General features: G+C 39.7%; 1 protein-coding gene across 1 annotated transcript in view; it reads left to right on the top strand.

Moving 5' to 3' along the window:
* Positions 1 to 227: 227 nt before the first annotated feature.
* AASS (aminoadipate-semialdehyde synthase) overlaps positions 228 to 27298 on the top strand; it is a 27556-nt gene continuing 485 nt past the window's right edge. Inside the window, exons 1-22 of the mRNA XM_009701563.1 lie at positions 228 to 440; positions 1605 to 1781; positions 2439 to 2523; positions 3263 to 3330; positions 3444 to 3590; positions 4589 to 4667; positions 4758 to 4885; positions 5058 to 5206; positions 6417 to 6539; positions 6692 to 6803; positions 7341 to 7400; positions 7494 to 7561; positions 11334 to 11455; positions 15753 to 15882; positions 16769 to 16879; positions 18184 to 18292; positions 18725 to 18865; positions 20757 to 20924; positions 23167 to 23262; positions 25206 to 25321; positions 25493 to 25581; positions 25917 to 26093. Coding sequence (XP_009699865.1) covers positions 228 to 440; positions 1605 to 1781; positions 2439 to 2523; positions 3263 to 3330; positions 3444 to 3590; positions 4589 to 4667; positions 4758 to 4885; positions 5058 to 5206; positions 6417 to 6539; positions 6692 to 6803; positions 7341 to 7400; positions 7494 to 7561; positions 11334 to 11455; positions 15753 to 15882; positions 16769 to 16879; positions 18184 to 18292; positions 18725 to 18865; positions 20757 to 20924; positions 23167 to 23262; positions 25206 to 25321; positions 25493 to 25581; positions 25917 to 26093 — 2668 coding nt within the window. The remainder of the gene's footprint in view (positions 441 to 1604; positions 1782 to 2438; positions 2524 to 3262; positions 3331 to 3443; positions 3591 to 4588; positions 4668 to 4757; positions 4886 to 5057; positions 5207 to 6416; positions 6540 to 6691; positions 6804 to 7340; positions 7401 to 7493; positions 7562 to 11333; positions 11456 to 15752; positions 15883 to 16768; positions 16880 to 18183; positions 18293 to 18724; positions 18866 to 20756; positions 20925 to 23166; positions 23263 to 25205; positions 25322 to 25492; positions 25582 to 25916; positions 26094 to 27298) is intronic.

The following is a 27298-nucleotide window of genomic DNA, read 5'->3' as shown; positions in this document are numbered from 1 at the left end:
ACATTAAAAGCTTCTGTAATGCACCCCACCAAACTGAGATGCAACAAAGTACGCTGAAAGTAAAATCATGTCTCACAAAAGTAGGGTTTAACTGGAGTATAAAGTATCCGACTTGTGTTTTACAGCAGATGTTAAAGGAGACCAGAACTTTTGCACAAACAATGTTTGAAGCCTACATATACATGTATTATTTTACTACTTTGTCTTTGCTGCCATCAGGCTTTACCATGCTCCGAGCCTTTAGTCACACAAGTGGTAGGTGTGCGTTCCATCACGCTAAGCGTTGGTATCATCGTAAGTCTGTGCTGGCAATCCGGAGAGAAGATGTTAATGCATGGGAAAGAAGAGCACCTCTAGCACCAAAGCATGTTAAGGAATTGACACAGATGGGATACAAGGTCTTGGTGCAGCCGTCAAACCGGAGAGCCATCCATGAAAAGGTAAGGTCCCATTTTGACTTAGATAAGCAAAACGATAGTTCAGTTATTAACCATAGTACAGGAAGAATAATATTCAAAGGATATACATCAGAAAACATATTATTAATTTTGTTATTAAATGAGGAGTCTTTGTGTCCTAATGAAGAGAAAAAGGAGTAGTTTGTTTAGCCTTTTAATGTAATGTTGGCACTCTGGTGGGTTTTTGGAGTTGCTTTTGTTGATTTCTTGCCCTTTTGTCTGTCTCTGAAGAAGTTCTAGGTGCTCTTGAAGTAGACACCTAGGAATTCATTTAACATTGGTGTTTTTGTCTTCTGTTTGTATGGAGGCAATACACTGAAAAATAAGCATATTAAAAATAAAAAAGAGGAAGGAAGAATCTGGTGAATCCCGTTCCTGCTTCAATCCCATTTCCTCATGTAAAATGAGGAGAGAGGGTTTTTTTTCCTTTAGTGCTGTGAGCTTCAGAACTGAGAGCTTTTACAGTTCTTGTAGCAGCAGTAAGACTCTACTGTAAGGTACCGGAGCCAACAGATAAAAATTGGAATGTAGGTAGGGAACTAGTGATCACTTGCATATGTCACCTTTTAATTAAGGCACAGTGCTGGTTTTCACCAAAGCACAGATCACATTAGGTACACAACTATGATACTGAAAGCTGGAATTTTAATGTGTTTTTCAGATAAGGGAGAACAAAAATAAATTTTGATACAGAAAAACATTATTTTAGAAGTTGCTCTTCAGCTGGGACTCTAGTCTTACACAATTTTATAAAATCACATGTCATCAGTCTTCAGATTAATTTGTCAGATTTCTCTAAACTTATTTCCAAGTATTTCAGCACATTACAGAGAACTGTTCATTACTGCAATACTATAAGATACTTTAAATGTAGTAAAATATCCTTTTTGTAGTCTGTGAATTTAACATGAAGGATTTTACTCACACATAATTATGTTTTGACCTTCTATAATAGGCTATTAGCATGGAAATTCAGTTTGATATTTGATACCCCTTTTGATAAAGAAGTTTATGAATATATCACACACAGTAACTTGTTTCTGCTTTATAGAATTATCGATTTGTCCTCTGTTCTAGTTTCTTATGTGCTGAAATCTGAATATGAAAAAAACCAGAAAAATGTACTTTGATTTTTCTCTTTCATAGGATTATGTCAAAGCAGGTGGCATTATTCAAGAAGATATTTCCGAGGCTTCTTTGATCCTAGGTGTGAAGAGACCTCCAGAGGACAAATTAATCCCTAAAAAGAACTATGCCTTCTTCTCTCACACTATTAAAGCCCAAGAGGCAAACATGCCCCTTTTGGATGAGATTGTAAGACAGGTAAATTGTGTCATAGTGAAGATAATTGGCTGTTTCCATGGGGTGGAAGCTGAACTTAGTGCTGAAGTGTGATCGAAAGCTCGCTGCCTAGTATGGTTACTTTCATTGTGCGTTATTTGTAGATAGCTAACGAGGATGGTTTTCAGAATCCTTTCCTGAAGCGGAGTATTTCTTGCTCAGAGGATCTCGCGCTTGCAGTGCTACTCTGTTTATGTGCGTAAGGCAGATGAGTTGTGAGCATGGTACGCTCAAGAGAGGTTCATGCTTTCTGAGCACGAAGGCTTGTTGGAAAGTTATTAAGCTAGAGTGCATATTGGTTGTTACAGAGGGAGGCAGCCAGTTGACTCAGAAATGAGCAGCCTCTTGGCAGAGGATGTGAATGGGTCTTCAGCAGCTGGAGTGGCACGTTGGGGAACTCTGTGCCAAGAGTGCACGGGCAGTGCAGAGACTCTTTAAAACAAGAATTCAATGCAACCTTTCGCCTTTTATTTTTATACCTAAGTCTTGTCATGAATTATTTGCCTTTCTCATCTTTGCCCATCAGCCTCTATCACGAAGGATGACAAAGACATATGAAAAGGTAGTTCCTAGGAGAGCAACGTGCCACTGGCTGCATTCACTGAAAATTTTAATACTCAGTTTGCTATGTGTTTTCAGGAAATTCGACTGTTTGACTATGAAAAAATGGTTGATCATAAAGGAATGCGAGTTGTGGCCTTTGGAAAGTGGGCTGGTGTAGCAGGTATAGTGCATAAAGTAAAGGCAGGCTTGCAACAAGTAACTTCTTGTACTGCTTCTGGTTGTCTACGTTTCCTGAAAGTTGAGGCTTGCAATGCATTTTTAACTGCATTTTTAACTCTTGCTTTTAAGAGCTTTTTTCCGTTCTGTTTTGTGCTCCCTACTTTTGATGAGGCTATGTGTCAAATAGTCCTGTGGACTCCTGGCAAGTGTAGTATTTTATGTTGTCTTGGAAGTCCCATTTGTCTATTCAACTAATCTGAGGCAGACTAAATATCAAGAGATCAACTGAATAGGCTTTTGAAAGAAATGGCTGCTGTCAGTCCTGCGAGTTTGAACAACATCTGTTTGTCACTCTGTTACCCATTTACACTGATTTTTTGTGAGGCATGGTTCTCATTCCTTTCTACTGAACTTCAACTCTGTTTCTTCAGGAGACTCTCTTTATTATCTCCTTCTTTGGACTCTGGTGATATGGATGCATCTCATAAAAGGATATCTAAGTATTAAATACTGCTGAAATAGGTATTGTGGGACAAGAGCAGGTTTAAGGTCGAGGCCTGCTATTGAATTTCTCCTTCCCTAGTTTTATATAGACTTTCCTTAGAAATAAGGTATTAATATAAAACATGGGCAAAAATATCCAGGATGATTTTAGACTTCAGTTAGTCTCTGCAATTTCTAACTGTGCATATTCATAATTAACACCGATGGTCTGATTTTTCTTTTTTTTTTAACAATAGGAATGATCAACATTCTACATGGATTGGGATTACGATTTTTAGCCCTGGGACATCACACTCCCTTCATGGTAAGAGTATATGTGTATGTATTTTTCTTTAGCAAAATGACATGCGGGCGTCTGCTAATTATCTGTATTTGAATATGGAAAATATTTTGATGGTTCTGTGCCTTTGATTTCAGCACATTGGGATGGCACATAACTACAGGAATAGTAGTCAGGCTGTGCAGGCAGTACGGGATGCCGGGTATGAAATTTCACTGGGATTGATGCCAAAGTCACTTGGGCCCTTAACATTTGTGTTTACAGGCACTGGTAATGTTTCTAAGGTAAGAATTCTGTCTTCAGGATGAAATACTGTATTATTTTTAATAGAAATTCTTGGCATTTGATACATATCAGGTTAAATGGGTTGATGGGTTCATTTTGTTTGCTTAGACTTCAGGTTTTCCTTTGCCAGTAAGAATTTTTAAGTACTCTGAACTCATGCCTTTAAGATGAGATCATGCCTGAGAAGGCTGACCGCGCTAACTTCTTACCATGAAAAATGAGTTAAGTCTTACTGCTCCTTTCTCCTTTCCCACCTGCATGATTTTTATCTCCCTCTCTCCCCTCTGTTGACTCTGGGCTCACAAGTTATGTTGAATCACCCCATTAAACTGTGGCAGAAGGAATTATTTTTTCTAATACTTGCTGAGGTTTTATAGTATTAACTTGGCTTACAAGTGCTGGACTTTAGAGCTGTTTTCTATGACATAGGGAAGAGGCTTATCCCTGGTTTTAGCAACAAAGATCAGTTAACTAGGCTCCAGCTATAAAGTGAAATCACTGCCTATGTAAATGTAAATGTGTGCTTTCTGGACAAAAGGGTGGAGTGTCTGAAAGGCCTATGTTCTAGATCACAGCTCACTGGAAAAGTTATCTTGAAGTTCTTTGCCTTTAGAACAGCCTGGTGGGTGAGGAGTGGTTTCAGGGGTCTTCCCTAAAGAGAAACTGCTCCTCAGAGTGTCGACAAAACCATCTGTTGTTGCTGAGTTGAGGCCTCCCAGCTCTGCCATTAGAAATACAAACCAGGCATTGGATTGTGGGTCAGGCATGCTGCGGTAATGGGGAATGATGTAAATTCCTTGTACATAGAGCCCTGGCAGCTTTCTTTTGGATGAGCAGGGGTGTGTGTGAAACAGTTTGTACATCCCTGAAGATGTTCTCTGGCAGGACTGTCAAGTTGTGCATGGCATTTTTATATTTGTTTTCACACACCAAATGAGGAGTGTTGCACTACCTTTATATTCTCTGCTCATTCTGAATCCTACTTCATGCTTTACAGGGTGCTCAAGAAATGTTCAATGCCCTCCCATGTGAGTTTGTGGAACCACATGAGTTAAAGGAAGTTTCCAGATCTGGAGGTATGCTGTGACAATAAAGTGATTGAAAACACTGGAACCCTTTTTGTCCAAGTATATCAGCTAATTTTTATTGTTTTTTTTTAACCTCAGACCTCAGAAAAGTCTATGGGACAGTGTTAAGTCGTCACCATCATCTTGTAAGGAAACGTGATGGACTATATGATCCAGTAGACTATGATAAACATCCAGAACTTTACACATCTCGCTTTAACACTGATGTGAGCATCTCTTCTGTTCTTTTATGAAATATTTTCCACAGAATGTTGGTAGTTACTACACCTTTGCATATCCATCGATTGATGGAGCATTAATTTAAAACACTAGACCAGGTGCTTTCAACTTCTTGAAGTACTAGATGAGAACATCAGGCATCTGTAACTTTCTTTGCAGATCGCACCCTACACAACTTGTTTAATTAATGGCATATACTGGGAACAACACACTCCTCGCTTGTTAAGTCGACAGGATGCTCAGAAGCTGCTGGTACCAGTTAGATCTGCTGCTGGTGCAACAGAGGGCTGTCCTGAGTTACCACACAAGTAAGACACCTCAGTTCACTCGGAACAATTCTGCAGCACCATGAATAAGTTGTAATGTTAAGCAGTTTCACCACAGTATCTACCAAATGAGTCTGTTTCTTACGTTGTTCCTCTTGCATGTTGCACACTGCCTCATTGATTCTGTTTTTGTTCTTCTGTGCTTGGCAGTCTTGTTTTCACAGTTTGGAGGTTTTGAAAACATCACAGTACAAATGATTGACAGGTATCGGCTGTCTTTCTGCAAAGGTAGTTCTGCCATTGATCCTTGTGCAGAATCCAATACAAACAGTGTGACATCTGGGAGATGTACCTACTGCACCATTATTGCTAGAAGTTTCTATGCCTGAGCAGAGTTTGTTGGTTAAGTTCTTCCTACCCTCTCATTTGGCTTGTACAAGTTCAAAACTGTTCCTTAACACCTCTGATTTCTGCAGCAGGTAGCGGAAATGCTTCACCACTCTGAATAGCCTTAGGGATGGAACATGGGGTGCAAACCCAGGGTTAGTCTCCTTTCAGTGTGGGTGGGTGGGTGCCGTCCTTTCTCTAATAGCCCTGTGTAATAGTTCCCTGGGAGACTGGCCTGGGCGTGGATTTGGGAAGGATATGGCAATGTATCCTGTTGAAGAAGCATGCCTTTGTCTTTTCTCTGCCCACTCTTCACACCTTTCTTTCTCTCACATGACAAAAAAAGAATTTAACTGTTAACCTTGAGTGGAACCAGAGGTGGTGAGTTAGGCTAATGAATGCTCCACCTGTGCCAGCTGTCTGTGAACTGAAAGGGGACAGCGACTTCTTTAGGGTTCCCTTTACGGTGGTGAACTTATTCTAGTTCAGGACTGCCCAGTGATAGCTCAGGGGAATTGGTAGATGGATAATGAACAGGAGGTGTTAGCAGCACATGGAGTACAGAGAAAAAATGTTGGATGAGTGGATTCTGCAGGCCTTTGAGAGGTTACACCTGAAATACGGATCCTGTTGATGTGAATGGAAATCTTATGACTACAGTAGGGCCAGATTTCCATTATGTTTCTGAATGTTATTGTTTGAATTGTGTTGTCTTCTAAATCGGTTAAAATGAATGAAACTACAAGTCTGATAGATCTTCTCACATTTCTTTTATTTCCTGTTCACTTGTGATCTTTTATACCTGTGTTTCTTAGTAATTTGCATAATGCTGTCTTCCTTTGTCTTTTTTGTTTAATCACTTTAGACTTCTGGCAATATGTGACATTTCAGCAGACACTGGAGGATCTATAGAATTTATGACGGAGTGTACAACAATTGACAGTCCATTTTGTATGTATGATGCTGACCAGCATATTATTCATGACAGGTGAGAGAGCCTTTAATTTTTATTGCTTTCTTCTGTAATTTGTACAGTGAAACATTGTATTGAAAAATCATGCATTTAAAACACTTACAAAAGGTGGTATCTTTCGGGTACCAGGCAGAAGTAGTTTAGAAGAGCTATGTTCTCTCTTTCAGTGTTGAAGGATCTGGGATTCTGATGTGTTCCATTGACAATCTGCCAGCTCAGCTGCCCATAGAAGCAACGGAGTACTTTGGCGATATGCTTTTCCCGTATATTGAAGAGATGGTAAGGTCTTAGGTGTCCAGCAAGAAGGTAGAAGACTCGGACTTTGTTCTGCTTGTTTGTTGCTTTTCTGGTCTCCTGTATACATTCAAAAGGAATCTGCTGTAGAACATAACTGACTTTATGCTTCAAAAAAAGAAAAAAAACCCTTTCTCAGTCTTGAGACAATACTTTCAAAAAGCAACATGTGAATGAGACATTAGTGACCTGGATGTCTTAGGGGTTTGTCAAGAACGCTTTCTGTAGGCAGGAAACAGGCTCTGGCGGGTAGTTCATTGCTCCTGGACCCTGCAGTAGATGTCTAAATCTGATTTTCTTGGGGCACTCAACAGTCATTCACAATCAGACTGCTGTTTGAATTCCTGTGTTTTCATAAAAGTCAAATGATGCTGATCTGGGCCAGGAGAATTTCAGATCTACAGGATATTGGTATTGTTTCATGCATTTAAATATTGCTTATTGCTTGAAATCTTGATGTTTCACTCTGAAACAAATTATGGGAAATAAAATGACCTGATTTGAAATAATTTATCTCCACAGCTGTTATCGGAAGGCTCAGAACCTCTTGAAAGCCAGAATTACTCATCTGTTGTTCGAGATGTAAGTTTTGCAATTTGGCGCTCTGCTTGTCTTCCTCTGCTTTAAAATATACAGGTACCAAAAACCCTCAAAATTTGTTTCATGTATTTCTAGGCAGTGATTGCATCCAATGGCTCACTGACAGCTAAGTATAAATATATCCAGAAACTAAGGGAGAGCAGGTAATGTATAGCTTCTTAAAAGTTTATTTGGTTCAAGATTTAAAAAAATAAAACTTGTCTGCATTCTGTTTTGGTGGAATACTGCTATATTGCACTGTGTCTAAACATCTCCTAGCTTGATGATTTCCTTCTTTCTTCATGCACACTGCCTAAATCATTAACATGTGTTGTTAGTAACTTATATTGAAGTTGAGAAAGTGGTCTTTTTTCTCTGTTACATTATGAAGCCTGTTTTACCAGAGGCAGAAAACAACCACATGCCAGTCAGTATTATTCTGTTACTCCTTGCCCTTTTAAAATGGATATAACATACACTCCTTTGAAAGGAATGGCTGAAAGGGAAAGGCTCTCTAGGATACCTTGAATCTAGTTTCCTCTAGTATGGCTCAAGTGCTATGCTGTATAGCATTGTTCTGTGACTGGATGTATTCAGGAGCCTCTGTGAGACTCTCAGACTTTTCATTATATTCCTGTAGCTACAGCTTGAGCTACTACTTCATCCATACTCTGTCCCAGTAGTTATCTGCCTGTGGTAACACGAAAGAAGTAGCATTGAGTGGATTAAGCTAACAAAAGTATAAATAACCTGGATATCTCTTCCCTTCCCTTTGCTCCCTATTGCTAACAGACACCTATAGTTGACCTATGAAAAATGTTGATTTGACAGTAAGTGGGTACCTCTGACTTCATGTTCATGGTCAATGCCAGCTGTGCTGTTCTTCATACAAAAGCTGAAATTGGTCTGATCGCAAGCACTGCATGCACTATGCACTAGAAGCATAGTGTGTTGACTTTTGCATGCCAGACTTCTCCAGTTTCCTTTGGGAACTTTGGGAGTTTTTGTTATGAACTTGTGTGTGATGAACTATAGGTGCATTTTCCGCCCAAAGTAACATGCTGTTTGCCTCTCAAAGACTTTACCTCGCGGCGATTTTTGTTGTGTGCTGTTTGGTAGACCACTTCAAGAAGCTGTCTCAGTATCAATTTTTCTTACTGCTCACACAGCACGATGATCTGGGTTTTTTTGCTTTCTTCGTAATCCCCTGCATGGTCTTGTGTGAGCTACCCTGAGAATCTGAAGACTTCATTCCCAAGGGGTTTTTTGTGATAGATTTTTGATATTTCTGCAGACCTGTGTGTTGCATGGGACGTTCAGTATTCATTGATATTGCTAGCTTAGCTATCAGAAAAGCAAGACCTGCTAACAATACCCTCCTTTACTTTGCAAACTTTGGAGATAATGCAAATGAAAGAAGGGATTTTACTGCTTAAGGTATGATGGTTTAGCCAGACATAAACTCTTGTTTACAGCCTGTAGGAGTTATGTGGCTTGTGTTACTACTCTAAGTATTATGCTGTGTCTAGTTTAGTTTCTGAGAGCTCTATTTAGACTAATTGCTTATACCCTTTGGAAGTCCATGAACATTTCAGACACAGGACAGCCAGACTGTATGAGCTGAACTGTCTTGGGTGCCATTAGAATGCAGGAGCAGTTTGATTTACTGAACTTATCTCCATCTTCTCACCTTTACTTGCCTCATACCTGCTACCAGTTCCTCATCCACAGCTGCAATGACATATCCCATTAACAATGTGGACTTCTAAGTATTACTGTATCGATTAACATAACTGAATTATTTAAACTTGTATGTAGAGAATAGACATAATCTGAAATGTTGTTTTCTGGGACAGTATAGATTCTGTTCCCACTCTTGATTGGTCATTTGGCAGCTCATGTTTGTGCCTGTCCTAGAGCAAACATGCTATGTTTGATCCGAGTGTGACCTCATTCTGGACAGTGGGAAAGCTTTTAATACGTATGATAAGAAGTCTGATTGCAAAATCCAGCTTTCTTTCCTATAGAAAGGATCCCCTTCATCAACACTGTTGCTCCAAGCTCCTGCATACCACTGCTGTTCCCTATAAGTAAAGGGTGGAGAGGAATTCTTTCTCTTCCCTTGCCCATGAAGGTATAGCTGTGGAAGAAGATGTTCTATAAGAATTGATAGTAGTAGGAGGAAGGTCCTAGGGTTTGTTATATGAAAGGATATGATGGACTTAGGAGGCTTTCTGTGAATGGATTAAATCATGGTTTAACTTTTTAAAAAAAGTCAAATCTGTAAAACTTTTGTGAAGGTCAAAATGTAAGGTAATCTACAGTCATAATTTAGATAGATTAGAGAGGTGATATATTGGTACATCCCATTCAGATTTAATGAATTGAAAAGAATGAGTTTTAAAAAAAATTTAATTAATCTTGAAAGTGGAGGAAGGGAGGGTGGAACATCTGGAATTTTGGAGAGTAATTCAAGCTTTACAAATACTCAGACATTGTTAGTATGCTGGAATGTACTTCAGAGAGATGATACAGATGTATTTGGTATTGATTTAACTCTCTTCACTCAGGGTAGTCTTTTAACGCTATCGTTTGAGGCCTTGTTCCCCCAGGTGTACTCAGGTACTTCATGCCATGCTTTAGGTCATGCAATACCGCTCTTGCTGTCATGCTGTTAGGGATTGCTCTGACAGGCTGCAACACTATCCTTCGTTATTATGGCTGGTTTTGAACTGAAAAAACACAACCGAAAATTTACTTACGGGTGCCATGCAGAGCCCCAGAAAGGTCTGAAGCAGACATTATTTAGTAGACATGTGGTTAGTTGTCTTCTAAGGACAATAGCTTTCAGCAAATTGGACATGAGCTTGTCAGCTAGAGGTCAGGATTCTTTCTGTGGCGTAATCCACAATGCACTGTATACCTGTGTAAACTCTCAGCAGATAAAAGGGAAATTGAGGAACTTGCTTATACTTCAATCTCCATTAATTATGTTAAACACTAGGGCAATGAACAGCTTCCTTTTCTTCAACAGTAAAGACTGCTTTAAGAATCTTTTTTTATTTGCTAAATAGTTTTTATCTGCACAGTGGTGATACTTCAGACAAACAGTTTTACAGTCCTAATTTTACAACTTAAAGCAAATTTAAGCTAAAAGGACAAATAATTATAAACAACCAAAATGTGTTTTCCTACTATAATTTATACATTTATGAGAGCATATTTAAACAACTGCTGAACGACATTATTCTGGTTGGCAAAAAGAAATGCAAAATCTGATATGAACACATTTTCTATTAAAAGTCAACAGGAGAGTGACTTCTTATAGTAGTAGAAGTCTTGGTTGAAACACTCTGTGATGGTTTTCAAATCTGAGTTCTTGTCTGCAAAGAGGTTTTCTTAATTGAGCATTAACTTTTATTTGACTTTTATTGACTATTGTGTTCCTATGATGGACTAATATGAACCTAGTATAACTTACCTAAAATACGCTTTCACCAGCATGGTTTTGTGTACTTTAAGAGTTACCCATGTGTAAAGGGAGCAAGGCAAAGCCTGGAATCCCTTTCTGACAGCACAACATGGTGTAGACAGCTTGGCGGTCCTCAGGTGATCAGGTTACAGTAATTTGGACGTTGCGAAAGATACAGTGACAACTGAGGAAAAATTTGTTGAACAGCCAGTAGCAATTGGAGAAGCAGTGGAGATGTTGATGGATTTGATCACGTTTATATTAGAGGAAAGAAACTAGAAGTTACGCAGCAGAAGAATGGAAGCAGTACTAGACAGTCTTGGGTTAGATAGCCAGGAACTTGACTCTTGGTCTCAATAGAGCGCTTGGTTTGTAGACTTACTAAAACATACTTATTCTGTTAGATTTAGCAGCTTACAGTTTCCTTCTGTGTGGTTTTTAATTTTGCCTGTGATACCTCCTAGGGAGTATGCTCGGTCGCTGAAGATGGGTAATAAGAAGAGGGTTTTATTGCTCGGATCTGGCTATGTTTCTGGCCCTGTACTTGAATATCTCACTAGAGATTCCAACATTGACATCACAGTTGGTATGTAAAGTTTTGCTTGTTTTTCATTGAAAAATTATGTCTTATTTAAAGCTGCTAGTGTGGCAGAACCTTTCTCGTAAGTAATAAATGGATCTGGTTCTGAGAACAGATAAAGAAAATCTTTGTTATTATGCACAGCAGAAAAAGATTTTGTAACTTTCTGAGCATTTTGAGTTTATATAATTGATTTGAAAATGACGTAGCCACGTTAAAGTTTACTGTTTGCATGTGTAACCTGTGAGGTAAGTATTTTTCCTTCTAACCTGCTTTAGGCTTGGGATTGGTTTTGTAGCTAGTCAGTCACTGTTGTTGGTGCTTGTCTGTGTTTTCAGCCTCACACAACGAGAAGATTAAATTGTTTTTATAGGCATCTGTGTGAGTGAAGCCTCTGCTGCTGTTATGACCAGTGCTGTGGTGGTAAACCTTCAGACTCTGACCTTCCCATCAGCCCCACATGCCTGTTAGTTTACTCTGCAGTTCTGGTTTTATCTGTAGCATATTTCAGGCTGGGCATCTCAGAAACACTTTTCTATGTCCTCGATGATGACTTTTGAAATGACATAAAATGTCATTAAATGACCCTGATTCTGTGATTTCAGATTTGAAACCCAGGTTGTATTGCCTGAAAGCTATTTTGCTGGGATGTAGTTTCCTTTAAAACTTACCGTTGTATTTCTGTTGGGTTTTGTTGTTTTTATTGTTGTTGCTTTGGTTTGTTTTTTCCGTTCATGCTGCTTTCACACTTGCCTGCTTTTGCTACCCTTTGTGGTGATACCCATAGTACTTTTAAGCCCTGGGAAATGATTTACTTGGAAAAAGAGAGGAACACTAAGGAAGCTGCACCCTTGTTATTAGCAGTGCGTGATGCGGTGAATAGGGAAGGATTACAGCAATGTGTTGTGTCCATCCCCTCATCAATACAAAGGCTGCATCTAAACCCTGCAATACAGTAGGAGTATGGGAAACCAGGTGAACTGGAAGATCTGTTTTGCCAAGCACTGAGCAAACATAGCTCTTATTTGCCTCTTACGTGGGTAGCTTAAAAACGTGCCGTTGCTCCAGCACACACACAAAAAGGCTCAGAAGGAAAGAGACACAAAGATGTTCCTTGTCTAATATTTGACAGCAGGGAGGTAGATGAAGAAAGCATAAAATGCACATAACAGTGCTACATTTGGTTCCCTACTGTTAGGCTGCACCACTTTAAATCCAAAATGATGAAAATCTTAATTGGGAAGCCTTCATGTAATCAGCTTTTTTTGGTCTGAACTTGTAGATTATTTTGCCTAGCTCTTTTCTCTCAGCACAAGTTGATCAGTAGGGTATGGAGAATCACCCTCTGGCAATGTTTATTTCCCACTGAGTTTGGAAAGGCTGTAGGGAACTAAGGCCCTAAGTTAGAGGCACAGATGCTCTTAATTCTCCATAAGCCTCTGCCCCACCTGCTGCCTTCATTGCCCACTCCTTTCTCCTGGCTGTGTTCCCATTGCCACCCTTGTGCTGGCAGCATGGTGCGCTGGGCCATGAAACCAGGTCCCTTTCAGTCAGATGTGGCAAATACTGGTTACTTTAACTTGGATCTCTTTTTCAGTCCTTACAATGGTTAGTGCTGATGGCAGTAGGAGCAAGGTAATAGGAAGGAACAAGTGGAGGCAGGCAGAGACTGGATTTCTCCCTTGTAGTGATAATATTAGCATATGCAGGATTGGTGGGACTAAGCCAGAGGTAAATATTGAAACTAGTCAGATTGAGTCTAGGCCTTTTAGTCGTATTTGACCTAAGCAAAAGCTTAATGTTTTTATCTTGGTTACATTAAAAATGGTGAATGATGAGAATTGTTTTTGTTTTAAGCTATGAAGCTGTTCTTGGCTATAAATAGGAATTCTGTTAAAATGTACTGAAACAGTTTTGAAAGATTTCTTTTTTAACCAGCTTTATCTGTAAATGTATGGTGACATGGAATGAGGGATGGGGTAAGCTTTTCTGGGCATGGATGATTTTTGCCTTTTTTTCTTTGAGGCTTGAATATTCTGTCCTACCAAAGGAAAATATTGCAATACAGAATTGATTAATAGGGACTTATTAATATTTGTTGAACAGGTCCCCTTGTTTACTAAATCTTTTAGTTAGCTGTGTTGAACCTACATGTTCATCAAGACCTTAAAACTAGTTAAGGTTTTCCTGCCTCACTAAACCAAGCGCAGCCTGTAATTTTCCTCTTTAGACTTTTTTCCATCCTGGACTTCTAGTCAGATTCTTGCTTTTCAGTGAAGTAGTCTCTGCTTTTGTGGAAATAGCTACTACCATCAAAAATAGATTGAATACTTCACCTCTGCGTGTATTTGGCCAGGTTAGAGAAGTGACCATTTTTTAAACCAGGAGAAAATATGTACTGTGTCTTGACGTAAAATACTTTAGGCCTCATGATAAATTGACGCACTAATTGAAATAGTTGTTTTTCAGCAGGCTGATGCTAACCCAAAACCAGTTTACTTTTAAAACACATTGGGCATACAATTCTTCTGTTGCAATCTTCCCTCAAGAGTCAGTGCAACACAGTATTTCATTAAACTGGGAAGCACCAGGCATGCCTTTTCTGTATTTACGTGTGAAAGTCAAAGCAAGAACAAAACCTCTGCCTATTTAAATGCTATTTAATTATTCTGTTTCACATGAGGTTGTAAACCTGCAAGGAAAATCACTTTTCGGGTTAGGCAATTATTTTTTATTTTTTCCCCTACCTTTCTGGTTGTGCAGTGCTTTTCTGGCAAATTGATGAGCTCATAAATGCCATTAGTATTTAATACGTCTAGGACCATGATGTGAGGTTTTGGCATTCTGGTTTTCTCCTACACCTTGTTCTGCCAAGCAGACCACTGGATGACTCTGGATTTAAGTAAGCATTGGTAGACCCAAGGGGTGATGTGTCCCCCCCAAAAAAATACTGGTCTACCTGAAGGGGCTAGTGGTACTTTTGACTGGGCATAGTAGAGCTGTTGTTATATTTTCCTGCTGGTCATCTTTATTTTATTTTTCCCAGACCTGGCGTGGTAGGATTATTGTTCTAGTTCAGATAAGCCACCTTCTCCTGTATTAGCAGAAGTGTTTACCACAACTCTTGCCACTTTCTTGTGATCTTTCTGTAAAACTTTTCTCGAGCCTGAACGTATACATGCAAGCATCCCTGTTGTGTGACTGTTATTTGCATTCTTCAACCTCACACACTTTCTTTAATTGATCTGCTTCTAGATCCAAGATAATGGTGCATTTCTAAGGATTCCAAAAGAATCTACATTTATCCTTCCATCAGTAGTTTGGTCACTTATTCTTTGAAAACTTTGTAGTGTCTTCTTCAGTACATTTCGACACTTACCAAAGAGTGGCAGGTGTTCATCTGAGATATCAAAGACTGAACCTCCAGTATGCATGTTTTTTTAAAAACCTAGAATATACCTTGCCACAGGTTTTTATGAGAGATCAGAGTAAAAGACATGGGAGTATGCTTTTGGGGAGGATCACAACCCTGCCTAACCTATAATAAAAGTGTTGGGTATTTGTAACTAGTTAATGGCACTGTTGTGACACATTTCTGCGTAAGAAATGCATTCATTCAGCAGACATTTTTCCTTCTCTCTAAAAAACACTTAGATGCGAATGTTTGCTTCTTTCTGTTCAGTTTATCTGTTTTCCCACCATGTGGGTGCTCGGTTACCTGGCAAATGTAGACGCTGCTGCTGTAGAAAACCGTGCTGGGAGGACACGTACGCGCGATACAAGTGAGCCAGTGGATTCTGGGGTGTCCTACTGCACAAAGATAGGTTCAACAGTCTTTTATCTCATGTTCTAGACCTACTTTTTCATAGAGTGGAGAAGAAGGGAGGTGACTTCTAGTTTTGCATAAATAATTTATGTTGACCGAGTCTGCTGATAGGAAAACTGCAGTTAAAACTTTTGTTAATTTTAGGTAGGTCCTCAAAGCTGCTAACTGGTTACAAGTCTGTTGTCATTACACAATTTAGCAGTGAATGGTTTTTCACTTTTGAGAGTAAGTATGCTTTGTAGATTCTTGTTCTTGAGTTATAGCTGGTATGGCTTGACATTGGTAATTGATAATAAAATTGACTACTTTAGGAGAAGTAAGGTGCTTTATGCCTGATTTCCTCTTCAACTGTTAGTGAAGGAAAACGTCCATGCAACTCTTTGGGAAGACGGAGGTGTATGTAAAATACAATTATACATGGGAGTGGACTTACCTTCATCTTTAGGTAACCGTTGATGCGTTTTACTTTTAAAACAGCATCTATCATGAAGGAACAACTTGAACAACTGACGAAAAAATATGGCAACGTTACTTCAGTTCATATGGATGTCATTAAGCACGAGGAAAAGCTGTCCTCTTTGGTGAAGAAACACGACCTTGTGATCAGGTCAGAATTCTGTGTAAAACATGATAGGCTCAACCCTAAGTCATGCTGCTTCTTTCTCTTAGTTCACTGGCCTAAATGAACATGGTAGCTTTTTTTTTTTTTTAATGCCCAAGAACTGGGGTCATATTTGTGTATGTAAATAGTTGTAACTGACCACTGCCTTCTCACATAGCGGGGCATCAGGTCTTTCAAAGGGGCTTTGATGGCAGCATCTCATTAGAAGTGTTCACCAATTACATGGTCAGCCTTCGTAGTGTGAGGGGTCGGTTGCGTCCACCAGCGTATGTGTTCCTGGGATCAAATCCGCATGTTTGCAAGAGGTGGCAAAATCCTGACATCTTGGTCATTTCTTCTGAATATCCCATTAAGAAAGATCTCTTTCCAGGTGTTGAACCAGGGGAGGAAATGACTTCATAGTCCTTGCCATTTTATCCCTTTTGCCATGGATGTCATGAGTGTTGTTTCCTTACCATGTAGAGCATGCTTTTCACAAAGTACTTCAGCAAGATCATTGTAATGCACGCTTTCTCGAGGATGGTTTTACAGTTTTGCATCTTCTAAACCTCCAGCCTGCCTGTTTAGAAGGTAGCCTTGAGAAGAGGTCAGTGGTTTGTTTTTTACAAAGAGAAATGTGATAAAAGATGCTGTCTAAAGAATGACTCCCCGATTGTGCTGCGCCCTGTTCTGAGTGCATACAACAATGCTCTTCTGATAGGGTAGCATTTCACTTAGGTAGATGTGAAACTGCTCAGGGTGAGGCAGCTATGACTCTTGCATTTACTTGAGCTCTTCTGTAGGCACAAAAAACCATTTGTGAGTGTCTTTCCTGTGACAGCATAAGTAACTGATTGGATTTTGATGTTGCATAATTCTCCTTAATTTGTAGTTTGCTGCCTTATTCGGCACATCCTTTGGTTGCTAAGAAATGTATCGACAACAAAGTGAACTTGGTAACAGCCAGCTACTTAACACCAGCTATGAAAGAGCTCCAGGAGAGGTAGGTATGAGAGTAGCATCTCCCTGTTGTTGCTTCCTTCTTTAGTGCGTTATCTGAGTATTTTGCAGTCTGTTACACTTGCAACGCTTATTGTGAATTACTGTTTTCTGCATTCTTTCTCCTTCCCTTTCTATGACGGAGGACTAAGTACCTTTCCTCAAAGTTGCATGTGGAGGCTGTGGCAGAGCAAAGAAATGAGCGTGTACCCCAATCTGGTCAGAGTAGTGTTCTAAACACTGGAACGTACTCTTCTGCATGCCCCATCTTATTCCGTGCCTCCCTTCTCCCCTCAAACTGTTAGGATGTTTGAGCTGGGCTGATATTCAAGCTGAGCAGCTGGGCTGTCCTGTTCTACCAGTGACAGTGAGCTTGTTTGTCATCCTTCATATACCCCTAATAAAATCTTATTCTTGCCTTATTGTATCTACAGTAATTTCCTCCTTCATTCCACCTTCTGTGGGACAGGCCCACTATATTAGTCTCAAATTGCTGAGATCTAACTATTCTAATGTTTCTGTTGTCGTACTTATTATATGATTGGAGGTTGTTTTGGGCATGGAGCTTTATCTAGGTGCTCCTCAGTCATGGTACTGGAAAGTCGGAAGTGAATTCAAGGGAGTGAGATGAGAATTGTACATGCTATGCCTCTACAAAAGATAAAACGGAGAAAGCTAGACAGGTAGAGAACCAGTGTTGCAGCCAGTGTGGGAGATTTAGAGGGCTCTGCTCCCCTTCTTACTGTGATGCCAAGAGGTCATATTATGCTCTCTCAAAAAAAAAAGAAAAAGTCACTTCTCATTTGTCAAAACATGAAGTGATTTTGGAAATAAAATAAATCACCTCAGTTTGTGATGGTAAGTGAGCTGCTCTGGGAGCGTAGGCAACTGTTAAAAAGAACTCAAATGCTTGTAATTTGGTAAAGTAGGCCTTTCAGTCTCTCTCCCCTGCAGGAGTTGTTTCGGGCAATTATGACTAGCTCTGTGCTGTCCTCTGCGTTACTGCCTTCCTGCATTATAGCACTGTCCCGGAGAATGTGGTATACGGAGTAGTTGGTAGGAATTTATTTTTCTACCAGCCCCTAGATGTTGCAGCAAAGTAAGAGAAACCAAGGATAGAATGAATCCTAGACAATTGTCACTGTTCAGGTTTTAACACCTGCTTCTGTTTTTTTCCACAAGCTGCAGACAGAGCCCAGAATTTACTGTGTTGAGGAAAGTTCACTGCACCTTTGTTGGACAGATTTCCTGAATAAAAGGCCAGTAATGGTGAATATTCTGACAGCTCTGAATTTCTGTTATTTTTAGTGTAGAAGCTGCTGGTATTACAGTTATCAGCGAAATGGGTTTGGATCCTGGTCTTGACCATATGTTGGCGATGGAGTGTATTGACAAGGCAAAAGACGTTGGTGCTACGGTAAGGTTGGCAGACAGTGCATAGTTCTGCCAAGATTTTATTAGTAAAGTTGTTTCTTTAACAGCATCCAGTTTTGGGGCATGTCTTTAATGTGTAATGGAGTCTGGACACCTTACTTTTTCTGATGCTTGGAATTTGGTGCCAGCTAATGCAATTGGTGAGACCATCAACCAAGATGGCCTTGCCCCAGTGTATGTTTTGATTTCCTCTCGTTTACAGACAGTGCCTGCAGTGTGACAGCTTGATGCTGTTGCTGAGTGAAATTATTTTGTTTTCCCCCATCCACTGTAGATCTTCTGACGTGGCCCATTTGGGGGATAACATCAACAGAAATTCTAAGAACTAATGGGGATTCTGCAGGGTAGCTCTGTACTGTTTGCATCCTGGTCTGTCTTCTCTTCATTGTTTCTTTCTTGTGGATAAATCTGACAGGTTGTATCCTACACTTCTTTCTGCGGAGGCCTACCAGCTCCAGAGCACTCTGGCAATCCTCTGAGATACAAGTTCAGCTGGAGCCCACAAGGAGTATTGCTGAATACAGTTCAGTCTGCTACGTATTTAAAAAATGGAGAGGTGAAGTCATCCTAACATTTCCATTTGAAGCGAGACAAAGAAGGTGGTGTTGGGCTAAGGAGGGAATTGGGATTTGTAAGGTGCTGTGTTTACTTTCAAGCCAGTGACAGTCAGTTGCCTAAGCAAGTTGCGTACATCATTTAATCCTGCGTTTGGAATGTGATGGTGCCTGGCTGCTGTCATCTTAATTCTTTCTTAGTATATGTAAACTGATTGCAAAGGAGGAGAGTGTTCTGACTAAAGCGCTGGATTAAGGTTGGTGTTCTGCGTTCAGCTTCCATCACTCTTGTGTGTTGGTTTTAGCACTTAATTGCCCTGTCTTTGGCTGTGTGAAACAAAGGTGAGAGTGCATCCTTCTACTTGCTTCTCTGTCTGCTCATGTTTGTAAACCAAACAGCTTCATTCTGTACTTGCTCGGTGTATAGCAGAACTGTTGATTATTTTTGTTTGTTTGTTTTGGTACAATCTGTAATACCAATACCTGCTGAGTGGGTTTTGTGAAAGTGTACAGTGCTCTTTGATGTGCTTTATATAAGCTTTGTTTTGCTGTTTGTGCAGGACTCATTACAGTAGACTTAACCTAGCAAATGTCACTGCATCTGTTTTATGGAAACATCATAACTGATTTGTGCAAAGCTATTGCAAGCCATTATCACATTTCTGCTTTCCAGTCCTATCTGTTTGATCACTCCCACTTGCTCAGAGTAGTTACTGAGCAGGGGCTCTTCAAATGTCAAGGAGACTGCCTTGTATAACCACTGTAAAGTTTAGCTCATTAGATAAACTTTCTGATCTGCAAAACTGAGAAACCTTTTGAGATGTTTTATCATGACATTTTGGTGCTCTAGTGTTCTTATTGCAGTAAGAAAGGAGAAATTCAGAGATTGTACCTTGGATCATTACTTAAAAAGCAAGAACACATGGTTATGAGTTTCAGATGAAAGGGTCTCTTGGAGAATGTGAAAATGTTTCTTACTTAATTCTGACCTGGTTCACCCATTGCTAGGGAGAATTAGATCATGCATATGAATGATTCATTATGAGAGCTCAATGCGAGCTTGTCAGTAAATTGTAAAATTTTTACTGCTTGCCACTAAATCCTTAGCTGTCTTTGACTGTTGTGCAGGATTCTTCCACACTGGTGTCTTGCCTGACAAACACAGTAAGATCTTCTGGCATTGCTGCAGACTTCATTGCTTTAGTCTTTCTTCTAGAAGGAAACCTTGCCTCTTTGCTCAGAAGTCACAAAATAAGTTTGCATTGATGCTGCATAGCAGATCTGTGCATCAGCTGCTTGAAGGAAGCAGGGTTCAAGGCTTTGATTGGGAGTGGTAATAGAACTGGTCAACCTTACTTTGTTTTCCTTCAGCGCTGTGTTCTCTCTGTGCTTTGCAGCTGCAAGTGAAGATACACATGGGCAGCAATTTTGTATCAGTGTAATATCACTTGATTTGTTTTAATCTTTAAAAAAAAAAAGCAACAAAATCCCATCCTTCTCTTTACATTTAGCCTTCTCCCCCCCTATAAAAAAAGACAATAAAAAAATTGACCAAAAAGCAGGGAATGGGCAGAATCTTCCTTCACACTGGTGTAGTTTGGGGAGGTGCTCCAAAATTACAGTAATGTAAGTGAGATGGGGAACCTACCACTTTAATATACGTTAATAGTGTGTGTGAGAAGGATGTGGCTTGTTTTAGCCCTTTGATTAGTAATAGCTGACATAGTGCATGCTCCTCTGTCACAGGATATGCTTAAATGGCTTGTGCCTTTGTTTGCACCAAAAACACTTAGCATGTTGTTCCTATTTTGAGCATACTTCGTCTTTTCTGTTGTAAAATAAATAAAGTAACACTGCACTGAAATAATATTGCTGTTCTTTCACAAAATTTAGATTATCAATATTCCAGCTGGAGGAGCATTACTTGATTCTGTTACTCCGATGGATTTTTTCCCAGGATTAAATCTTGAAGGTTTTCCTAACAGAGACAGTACAAAATACGCTGAGCCGTATGGTATTCAGACAGCTCACACTTTGTTGAGAGGCACCTTAAGATACAAAGTAAGTTGTTGTTATTGTTACTAATTATTGTTTTCTTCAAGAGATTAATGTTGTAATTTCAAGAAAACTGTATTTAAAAGTCAGCCTTTTATAGCTCTGTCCTTGCTATTTATGAGCACTATCCCAATTGAGAGGTAACTGAAAGCACTTCTCTCATTTTTTTTAAATGTAGCTTTACTTGTTTTATTTCACAGGTGTTTGTTGCAAACCAGAAAAATAGTTTTACTTGTTTTAGGCAGCTGGTCAGTTGGCTTGCATAGCCTGTATCGGTGTTTCTTTTTTTCTCTGGCTCTGTATTTGGTGTCAGATCAATAGAAGATTTTTAAAAAATCAAATAAATCTGATGGGTTTGTGTGATGTGTGTTGCTGTTATGTATTTTAAGAATTGATCAGCTCTTAAAGTTGATAAAAATTTGAACTTACAGTTTGTTGCTTATATTCCTATCAAAACCATAATGTGAAAACCTTACAGACCACTATGATTTTCCATTAAACTGAGAAAGTTTTTCATTAAGTAACTGGAAATCTTGAATTTGAGCAGCTCTAACATTTTGGTCAGTTAAGTAAAATGTTAAGGGATAAATGTGTTTTCCTTCTAATTAATAGACTCTTTTCCTTTCACTTGTTAGGTGTGCAAAGCAGAATCAAAACATATTTTTTTCTTTCAGATTTCTTTTTTATTATTTTGTTGGTCAATATACATTAAGAAGGAATAAACCTAAAACCATATTGAAGGTTTGAAAAAGCTTTTCTGGATGTCGTGATATGTTATTGTTGTTTTGTACATGGCTTGGGGATGTGTGTGTCTTTTCCCTCTTAATTCCTCTGTTGCAATACAACAGGATTTTTTCCTTTATTTCTGGGAGGGAGGGAGGCTTGCTTAGCAAAAGAAGATGGAAGGCCAGTGTGGGGGAATAAGGGTTACAAATTGCAATAGCTCTCTTTTTGTCAGTCTAGATACGATCTCTTGTTCAGAAGCTAAAAATGTGTGGAAGGCATCTATCTCATCATGAAGTCTTAATATGACAGTATCTACTCTTCCATTTGGTGCCCGGTAAAATTTTCTTCTTTTGTGTAAGTTTTAGCACAAGGAAAAGCAAAAATGTCAGGGTGACATGAAGAGTTGTTATCAGTGTGCTGCAAGAATGATGTTTCTGTGGTTAGTGCTGTTTTCTTAACCCCCAAAGCAGGCTCATCACTTTGGGTTGGGGTGATGCTGGTAGGGTTGCGTGGAAGAGCTTGCCATACCTCTGCCTGTGTGGCACCTGCATGTCAGAACGTAGCTCTGAGCAGGGCAGAAGTTGATGTTGGCCCTTTGCACGTGCTGCTGTGTTGCAGAGCAGAAAGGAATCCGTTCAGTGCAGAGGCTAACATCTCCTCAGAGTGCCTTTTGGAGATGGAAGTTCAGATAGCTAATGGAATCACTTTAAAAAGCGGTGTCACAGAAGGATCTTGCTGCAAGGCTGTCGGAGCTGATAACCTAGTGTTGGTGGAGGTGGCTCCTAATTATAATTAGCCCTCTTTAAGGGTCCTTTATTTCCACCGTTCTGCTTTTTTACAGTGTTACTAGTCACTTGCATGTAAGTGTTTTCAGGTATGCAGCAGCTGTGTGGGAGTGTTAATGGGATAAAACCAAAAATAAGCAGAAGCCAGTTCAGACTTCTTTTATCGTGCAGCATTTGCTCTTCCTTTGAAATACCATTCCACTGCTGTCCTGCTTGTCTCTCTGATATTCCTGAAGGAAAGGTACAATCACACGGGATTCTTATCTTTAAAGTCGGTTTATCTGATGTCTATACAAACACACTGGTGTAAAACTGGGGTGAGCTGACTTCAGCACTGGGGTGAGCTGAGTTCAGCGCTGGGCTGTCTGTATTCAGTAGTTTGTTTATGGGCCAGCTGGCTGATATAACCCCGTCTGTAATGACGTGCTGGAGTTTGAACTAGTGCTGGCCAGTTTAGCCCTTTGATCTCATGAACCAATGGTACTTGCCATGGAAGTATTGATGGCAGGATAAATCATTAAAGAGGGTATTGAAAAAGTAGAGGGAGGGGTCGAGAGGGGCTGGAGAAGGTACCGCACCGTAGCAGTAACCCCACTGGCATCCCATGGCTGTCTTCCCATGGGAATAACACTTAACACTGCCATGGTTGTGTCCACCACTGCGTTCAAACCAAGGAGAAATACTCACCTCAGTTTTAAGTGATTATTATTTTTAACCATCTTATTCTTTTATTTCAGGGATACTCCAAAACTATGGGAGGCTTTGTAAAACTAGGATTAATTAACCCAGATCCTTCTCCTTTGCTAAGCTCAACCATGCCACCTCTAACCTGGGTGAGTTACTCTCATTACTCTGCTTTCTTTTCTCTGTTTTTATTAATGTTTATCTTATTGCTAGGCTTAGGGGTGCTTAGCAATGGGAATCTTGTATTGCATCCTGGTCTTCTCTGCTTTTTGTTCCTGGAAATGAGGAAGATTTTCTTCAGCAGGTTTTTTTTTGGAACAGATTCCCCAGAGAGACTCTGGAGTCTCTGATGCTGGAGGCTTTCAGGACTCAGCTAGAAAAGCCATGGGTGACTTGAGTGCTGGTGGTACTCCTGCTTCAAGTAGGGCGCTGGGCTAGATGACCCTGAGAGGTTCTGTACAATATTTTTATGAGTAGTCTTAATTTTTCTGTTAGTCAGAATCCAGCCCTCAGTGCTGTGAGTTTGCCGTGTGTCCATATTGGTACTGGCCCATGAGCTTCGGTGTAAAAGTGTTTTTTAGGGCACTAAGAAGTAAGAGATCATGCCTAAATGAGTATATTAAAATCTTTTTTTCTGTTAAGACTCTGTACAAGCATGTTGTTTGGCTTCTGTTATGCTGCTTTTCTGACTTCCTTACTGATGCCTCGCTTCATCTTAATCTCAGCCAAAGTATGATTCCTATGATGTGTTGCTGGTATGTTTGACAATCAATGTTTTGGTTGTCTCTATGGGCAAAGCAGGGAATTTCATATTTCGGTATGGTGTCAAGAGAGCTGAATTGACAAACAGCTTATTATTTGTTAGGTCTATTTGTCTGTCCTGTGAGAAATTTTTCTTCCATTTTGCAACCCCCCGAGAGCGTTACTGTTTAGTACTCAGGTGAACAAAATTCAAATCTGTCTCCTGTTTCCATCCTTGTGCTTTTATCAGCATTAATCTGGAAAAAGACACCAGGCTTATGCTGTGTGATGGTCTGAGGAGAGGACAGTATTTTTGTGATGATGCCATTATTTCGAGTTAAGAATGTCTTGAGTGTTCTCAAAACCAAGAAGGTACAAGGTGAAGAGGCCCAGTCTTGCTTGTCTCTGACTAACATTAAGCACTGTTCATCTTCCCAAACTCCAGGAGTTTTTGGGCTACTATATGAGAATCACTTTTATTTTTTTGAGATTATTTTTGTCCACTTTCAATTTTAGTGTTGATATCTTCAAGTTTTCTTTGCAAAGATGGCTAGAATTTCCAGTCCTCCTAGTCTCAATGAATAAGTATACAGAGTCATGTCATCTGTGAAAATAACTATAAACTCATTAGTCTTACTGCAAACCTTGTCTCAGCAATGTTTTTACGTCTTTGTACTTTATCTAGTCTGCCTGGGAAGCAGAGGAGAGAGGCTAACCTGAGCTTCTAAACAGACTCTGCAGTTCTTGCTTGCTTCATACCTTGTTTCTAGCTCTGTTTATTATCTGTCTTGCTGTGAATGAAGCAAGCAATAATTAGCATCTTAGATGGCACAAAAGGGCCTTCAGATGGGCACAAAAATCTTCAGAAAGCTTTTTGGTAATATTCCCCAGGATTTCCAGAGCCTTGTTTATCTCATCAGTCTGTTTCCTTCCTTTTGAAAGGGACATTCTCCATTTCTAGACCAGCTGAAAGATATCCTTGAGTTGCCGACTCTCTGGTTGTCTACAGGTGGCTTCTCTTTCACCCTAACATCCTCCCGGTGTTCCTTGTTTACGTAGATTTCTATGTTCTTTCTGCACTGCCAGAGGAAGGGGTAAGACTAAAAAGTAGGGGGATGCAGCTGACTGGTGGGGTACAAAGTGTTTTAGGTAAAGGTGACCCCTATTCTCACTTGTTGCGACTAAAAACCCCAAACTATCTCACTTTCCTTGTACACATAACTCGGCTTCTCGTAAGTCCTGGATATTAACTGAACTTAGTGAAGCAGTGGGTTCTCAAAACCTTGACTGAAAAGGAGTGGGAACAGATGTCATGCCTTCAGGAACTTTTTTTTCTTTTCTTTTAATACAGAAAGAGCTCATGTGCAAACTGGTTGGAATTAAGCCACCTGCTGAGTACCATGTTCTTAAAGAAGCTGTATTTAGCAAACTGGAAAAGGACAAAAGTCAGCTGGAGGCAGTGGAATGGTAAAATGCTCCAGTGATTTTTAAAAGTTTTTGTTAAAAAAAAAAAAGGTTTTTAATTCTAGCCATTTTGAGAGTGTTAAACTGGTATGCTGAACAAGCTGGAAATTACAAAACTTAGACTAAGCTGTTGATAGGCAATGATATATCAGTCTGTCTCATTTCCTCTGCCAGGCTAGGTTTATTGGGAGATGAACCAGTTCCAGCAGCAGATTCCATTGTGGGGGCTCTTGCAAAGCACATGGAGATGAAGCTGCCCTTTGGTATGTGAGAAATTCTTCTTTTTCATGGCTTTAAGTGGAACAATATCAATATCTCTTATCAGCCTTAATTGGATTAGTTTGTTCACCTTCATTAATAAACCTTCATGTTAGGTTTTTTAATGTCTTGTGATATTCTCTACTCCCCCAATTTGTCCTTTTCCCTGCCCTGTTATATTTTTAGTTTCATCTTAATATTCTGTCCTCCTTAATAGTCCCCATCTTAAGTCACTTCCCTGATGTACGTGCTGTGTACACATAGTGCCTTGCTCATCGGGAACCTCATCTTGATATGACTGAAATACAAGTAATTAATAGTTTGTGCGCTTTTCTCTTAGGTGCTGGAGAGAGAGATATGATTGTTATGAGAAATGAAATAGGTCTCAGGCATCCTTCTGGTCATTTGGAAGACAAATACATCAATCTGGTTGTCTATGGTGATAACAAAGGATATTCTGCGATGGCTAAAACAGTAGGATACCCCACGGCTATTGCTGCTAAGATGGTTCTAGATGGTAAGTGGCTGTTCAGACTTCAGTAACAGTATTCTAACCCTCTGTATCTTCCTGCCTGTAGAAAGTAGATGTATAATGTTTCTGAAGTGTGTATGTGTATTTTAAATTTATCATACTTTTCCTGTATCCTTTACAGGAATTTTTAATCTGCATGTTTGGATGTTTCAGTGACAACTCTTAATTTACTACTTAACCTATAGAGATTTTTAGTCATTGAATCTTAAATGTTTTACTGGTGTAAAGGACACCTTTAGCGTGGTAAATTACAATTGATTATGCCACAGTGAAGCAGGCTAACATATACCTGTGCTGGACAAACTAGTGGCTGCCACTACTGCTTTCTGGCTTGATGAAATTTGAGGTTTAGGGCACATTACCTGATCATGTTGGATATATGTATCAACAGGGAGACTCTGCCTAGTCATCACCATGTTTAAGGAAATAGTGTGATTTCCCCTTGCTTGCTGTTAATCTTTAGAACTTCATTCTTCTCCTGGCTAACTGAAATGAGCAAAAACTGTGAGGTTTTCTTTTGATTGTTGTTGTCATTTAAAAAAAAAACCAACCCAAACTTCCGAAGTTTAGGTGCTTTTCACCTAACTGCAGTTTCACAGCTCTATGAATTAAATTCAAGCTGTGTATGCTACTGTGTGTTTCAAACTTTTTTCCTTATTTGATACAGTACTGATGCTGTGTGAGAACATAATGCCAGGATTGATAAATCTGCATTATATATATGTAAAAAACCTATAAAAATGAAAATTTATATAATTGCAAATTGATTTTTGCATTTGTGGTGGGTTGACTTTGGCTGGCTGCCAGACACCCATCCAGCCGCTCTCTCACTCCTCCTCCTCAACAGGACAGGGGGAGAAAACAAAATGAAAAAACTCATGAGCTGAGATAAAGACAGGGAGATTGCTTACCAGTTATTGTTATGGGCAAAACAGACTCAACTTGGGGAAAAATTAATTTAATTTATTGCCAATTAAAATAGGTTTGGATAGTGCAAAAAAAAAGACAAATGAAAACAACTCATTTTCCCCCTCCCCCTTTTTCCCAAGCTCAAATTCATTTCTTCATTCCTGACTCCTCAGCCTCTTCCCTCTGCCCCGAGTGGTGCAGGGGGAGGGGGAATGGGGGTTGAGTCCCGTCCGTAACAGCTCCTCTCTGCTGCTCCTTCCTCAGGCTTTTCCCCTGCTCCG

The sequence above is a fragment of the Cariama cristata genome, unplaced genomic scaffold (genome assembly GCF_000690535.1).
Source record: "Cariama cristata isolate BGI_N322 unplaced genomic scaffold, ASM69053v1 scaffold7206, whole genome shotgun sequence".
In the NCBI taxonomy this organism is placed as follows: domain Eukaryota; kingdom Metazoa; phylum Chordata; class Aves; order Cariamiformes; family Cariamidae; genus Cariama; species Cariama cristata.
This window is presented reverse-complemented; position numbering and strand designations above follow the sequence as displayed.